The 5149-nt window shown below is 28.1% G+C and overlaps 1 protein-coding gene across 1 annotated transcript in view; it reads left to right on the forward strand.

Annotated features, from left to right (window-relative positions):
* The window catches only part of LOC122266171 (uncharacterized), an 11452-nt gene extending 8590 nt beyond the window's left edge, over positions 1-2862 (forward strand). The window contains exon 3 of the mRNA XM_086545688.1: positions 2730-2862. Within this exon, the coding sequence (XP_086401814.1) occupies positions 2730-2862 (133 nt within the window). The remainder of the gene's footprint in view (positions 1-2729) is intronic.
* The last annotated feature ends 2287 nt before the right edge of the window (positions 2863-5149 follow it).

A 5149-nucleotide genomic window follows, 5' to 3' on the forward strand; every position in this document is an offset into this window, starting at 1 on the left:
AAATCAAAAGTCAGTGTTTTAGCTTTGTAAATATATGTTTAATTGATTGAGTGATTAACGATAACAAGCATGCAGACAGAACTGGTCTCGATGTCGCAAGGAATTTCGCAAGACCTACTTATCATTTATATAAGAATATATAATATTACATATCTTTCGGATATGTAATATCTTCGCTTTGACTCTATTCATTCTACATCCCGAAATCTATGTTTTCATAAACAATACTTTTTTTTGTTAAAAACCAAAGCGCAGAGAGAGAGAGAGAGAGAGAGAGAGAGAGAGAGAGAGAGAGAGAGAGAGAGAGAGAGAGAGAGAGAGAGAGAGAGAGAGAGAGAGATGACAAAATGAATTAGTGAAAAATATTATGTAACAATGAATGATATGCATTAATGATATCACATCTTCCATGTAAAATAATCATAATTATCTTTATTGTATAACTAGCTAAATTCGACAATGGTAAGATTGAGGGAATGACACTGGACAATGATAATAATGATAGTAATTTTGATGATTATAGTAATGATAACGATAATAATAATTATAATGATAGTAATGATGATAATAATAATAATTTTGATAATAATAATTATGATAATGATAATAATGACATTATTATAAAGATAACTGATAGTGATAAAACAATGATAATAATGATGATATTGATAATAATAGTAATAATGATAACAAAAAATATGGCAATAACAATGATAATAACAATGATAATAATGATAGCAATAGTAATAATAGTAAGGATAATAATGATCATAATAGTAACTATAATAGTAATGATAGTTATTATAATGATAATGATAATCACATCAACCATAACAATAATAATAGGGATAGTAATGAGGATAGTGATGATAATGATAATAAAGACATTAAAGGTAATTATAAAAATGATGATGATAAAAATAATGATAACAAAAGTAGTAATATTAAGGACAACAAAAATGATAATCATAATTATAATGATAACAAGAATCATGATAATAACAGTAATGATATTAATGATAATGATAATATCAATAATAATGATAATAATCATCAATGATAACAATAATGATATTAATACTGATAATGATAATAATAAGGATTCCTATTGCGATTATAATAATGATAATAATAATGATAATAACAATGATAATAATAATAATAATAATAATAATAATAATGATAATAGTAATAATAATTGTGATTAAAATAAGAATTCAAAAGGATGATACAGTAAAGAAAATTTATTATTCATGTTTCGTGACGGTGGCACCAGACACTTGCATAATAGCAATTGTTACTGCAGTCACTAGTAACCCTTGACCTCAGCCTTATCAGGCGACTGCAGGCTATTGTTTGTGTAAGCTCCTGCAATACATTAATTGAAATCTAGATACATTTGCATTATGCTGTCACGTGAATTGTGTGTCCGAGTATCAACCCTCCTTTCTCTTGTCTGTGTTATGTTTTCTTGCTAATAAACACACCTACAACACGACGGGGAAGAGTATTTGGTAAACATGATTGTTGTTTTATTTATTGAGTGTTACGTATTTACAAATGATGCTGAGCTTAATGGAAATAGATATATATCATATATAAATATATCATATCATATATATTATATCATAGTTCATAGCGACAAATGTAGAAGAAAGGTATGAATGAGACTGAATATCTAAACACGCAAACACGTCGAAAAGCGTCAAATACGTCTCTTGCGTGTTTAGATATTCAGTCTCATTCTTCTACCTTATCACAATATATATGTATTTATATATATATATATATATATTTATATATTTATACATATATATATAGTTTATTATATTAGAGGTATATATATAAATATATAATATATATATATATTATATATTTATTATATATGTGTGTGTGTGTGTGTGTGTGGAGTGTGTGTGGTGTGTGTGTGTGTGTGTGTGTGTGTGTTTGTTGTATATATCATATATATATATAATTATATTTATTATATATATAAATATATATATATATAGATTTATATAGTATAGATATATATATTATTATATATATATATATATTTATTTATATGTATATATAGTATATATATAGATATATATATATATACATATATTGATAATGTCTATTATGATATACATAATATATATATATTCATATATATATATATATATATATTATTTATATATATATATTATTATTTTATATAGTTTTTATATTGTGTGGTGTGTGTGTGTGTGTTGTGTGTGTGTGTTTGGGTGTACATATAATTTATATATTTTATATGATATATATATATATATATATATATATATTATATATATATATATATATATTATATTACCATAATATATATACATATATATATACATATATATATACACACATATATATATATATATATTTTATTATATATATATATATATATATATATATATATATATATCTATATACATATATTATATACATATTACATATCTTTATTCATATTAATATTCATATATATATATATAATAATATATATATATATATAATTATTTATATATATATATTTTATTACAATATACTGTACATATATCCGTCAGACTGCATGTACTTAAAGAGAGTCTCCAGCGCTGAAACATCTTTCACTTTCAAAGATTAATGTAGCAACTCCGCGTACTTAAGATTCACCTCGCCGTGGGTTGAATGCTTGAAACTGGAATACACAGCTTACGCACATATAAACTCCACAGCCCCGACAGCACAGCAAACAGCCTTAGTCCTTATCGCTTTCCTCGTATAGACTACACGTGTAGCGCCAGTGAGGACCCTTGTGCTTCCTCATGTTTCAGCTCCTTATCACTCCCAAGAGTTTATTGTGGATAGGAACTGGTATCTTAAAGATCCTCCAGACTTGGTGAAGGGCGAGACAAGCCATGGGCTGCAAGGGCGTATGTATAATGGTTCTGATCTAGGTCAAAGTATCATTTTGCAACCTGGAGTACTGGAATGGGCATTTGTTGGGCTTATTGTGTATATAACTTTATGTATGTGTGTGTGTGTACACACTTGCACACACACGCACACAAAGATTTATTTACGTGGACTATGTTATATATATATTATCATATATATATATATATATATATAAATAAATTCTTATATATTCTGTATGTATATTTATTTATATCCAGTAATTATATAATATTATATCAATATATATCTATATCTATATATATAAATATATATATTATGATATATATATATGTATATCTATCTATATATATAATATCTTATATAAATATATATATATATATCTATTATATTTCATCTACATAAGAAATGTATTAATCTATATATCTTTTTTAATATACTATAACTGTATATATATATCTAAATATCTATATATTTATATATATATGTATATGCAAATCTGTATATATAGTGTGTGTGTGATTGAGTGTGTTTGTGTGTGTGTGTGGTGAGTGTGTGTGTGAGTGTGTATGTATATTATATTAAATCTATATCTCTATATATATATATATATATATTAATTCTATATATATATATATATTATATACATACAAAATGCAAGAGAATTTTCTGTAAAGGAGGTCATTGCTGACAGGTATGACTTATGCTTGCCTCTTTATTCCAGTTCCCTCTTGATCGTCATCTCTTCGCTTTGTTTAGACAGAAAGATATTTTTCACTTTTTCATGGGTTTGATGTATCGTTTTCCCTGGAAGAAAAGTGGAAACTAACAAAGCATGAAATTATTTAAGACTATTAGTTAAAAGGCCATAGAAAATATTGCATTTTGATTTATTTTCATCTTACATGAATCACTATATCTTAAGACTGTTAGTTAAAAGGCCATAGAAAATATTGCAATTTTATTTATTTTCATCTTACTTGAATCACTATATCTTAAGACTATTAGTTAAAGTGCAATAGAAAACGAGACCTCGCCCCCCCCCCGACCCTCACAACAGTAGAAAATGCCTTCTAGAACCACAATAGAACCATTCAAAGTCGAGTTATTTATCATTCTTTTAAGGATCCACGAGTGGTTGAACAATCGGCTCGTCCTGTCAGATTCTGCTTCTGATCATGTCATCATGTCAGGCATCTTCATCGTGCAATGACAAGCTTTCATTTTTTTTTATTTTTTTTTATGTGTATGTGTTGTATTGAGTGTGTTGATTGTGTGGTAGTTGTTGTTTGTTTGTTGCGTGCTTTGTGTTTGTGTGTGTGTGTGTGTGAGTGAGTGTGTGGGTGTGTGTGTGTGTGTGTTTGTGGGTGTATTCGTGTGTATTCGTGTGTGTGTGTGGTTTGTGTGTGTGTGCGTATGTTCGTGTGCGTGTGTTCGTGTGTGTGTGTGCGTGTGTGTCTAAGACATACGAATCAACCTAATTAGAAATAAAATTCATCATTTAAAAGAAAAAGAGAGAAAGAAACCAAAGAAACCAAAGAAAATAAGAGAGAAAGAAAGATATAAACAAAAACAAAGCAAAACAACAGCAACAGCCTGATTAACACTGGCAGCAAACTGACTCTGCAGAAGCATTTTTATCGCACGCACGCAAACATCAACGCGTGTGCAAGAAGGCGTGTGCAAATAGACACCAGCCGGTGACCCAAATTCTTCGAAAACTCAAAGCGAGAAAAATACACAAGTAAATATTCTAAAATTTAGAGATGAATTTGACTATCTGAAACACTTTATTCGTGTATATAATCTATAGTAATATTTGCCATGACTATCACCACATAAACTTTGCCAAAACGTGTGCTTCTTCATAACTGAAGATAAAGGTGAATAACACAATAAATGTTGGCCAGATATGGCAACCCTTGGCTTGGGAATGACATATGCAAATGGCAAATACTCACCTTCGAGTTGCCATATTGTAATTGTGACCGCCCCCCCTCCCACCCTTCCCTCAACTCAAAAAACAATGCTTAATCTATTTTCATCTTACTTGAATTAATATATCTTAACTATTTCTATTTCGTTTCCTTCGTTCTTTCTTTGAATCAGCAAATCAACGACAAAGAATTACAATACATCAAGTATGCTAAACTACATTATAATCTCCAGCACTTTTTCGAGAGACGACGGCTGGAATTATTCAAAGAAAGAAAAAAGTACTTTAACCAGATGACTTTTT

The sequence above is a fragment of the Penaeus japonicus genome, unplaced genomic scaffold, assembly GCF_977035675.1.
Source record: "Penaeus japonicus unplaced genomic scaffold, GWHDUDI00000001_assembly GWHDUDI00000016, whole genome shotgun sequence".
Lineage (NCBI taxonomy): Eukaryota > Metazoa > Arthropoda > Malacostraca > Decapoda > Penaeidae > Penaeus > Penaeus japonicus.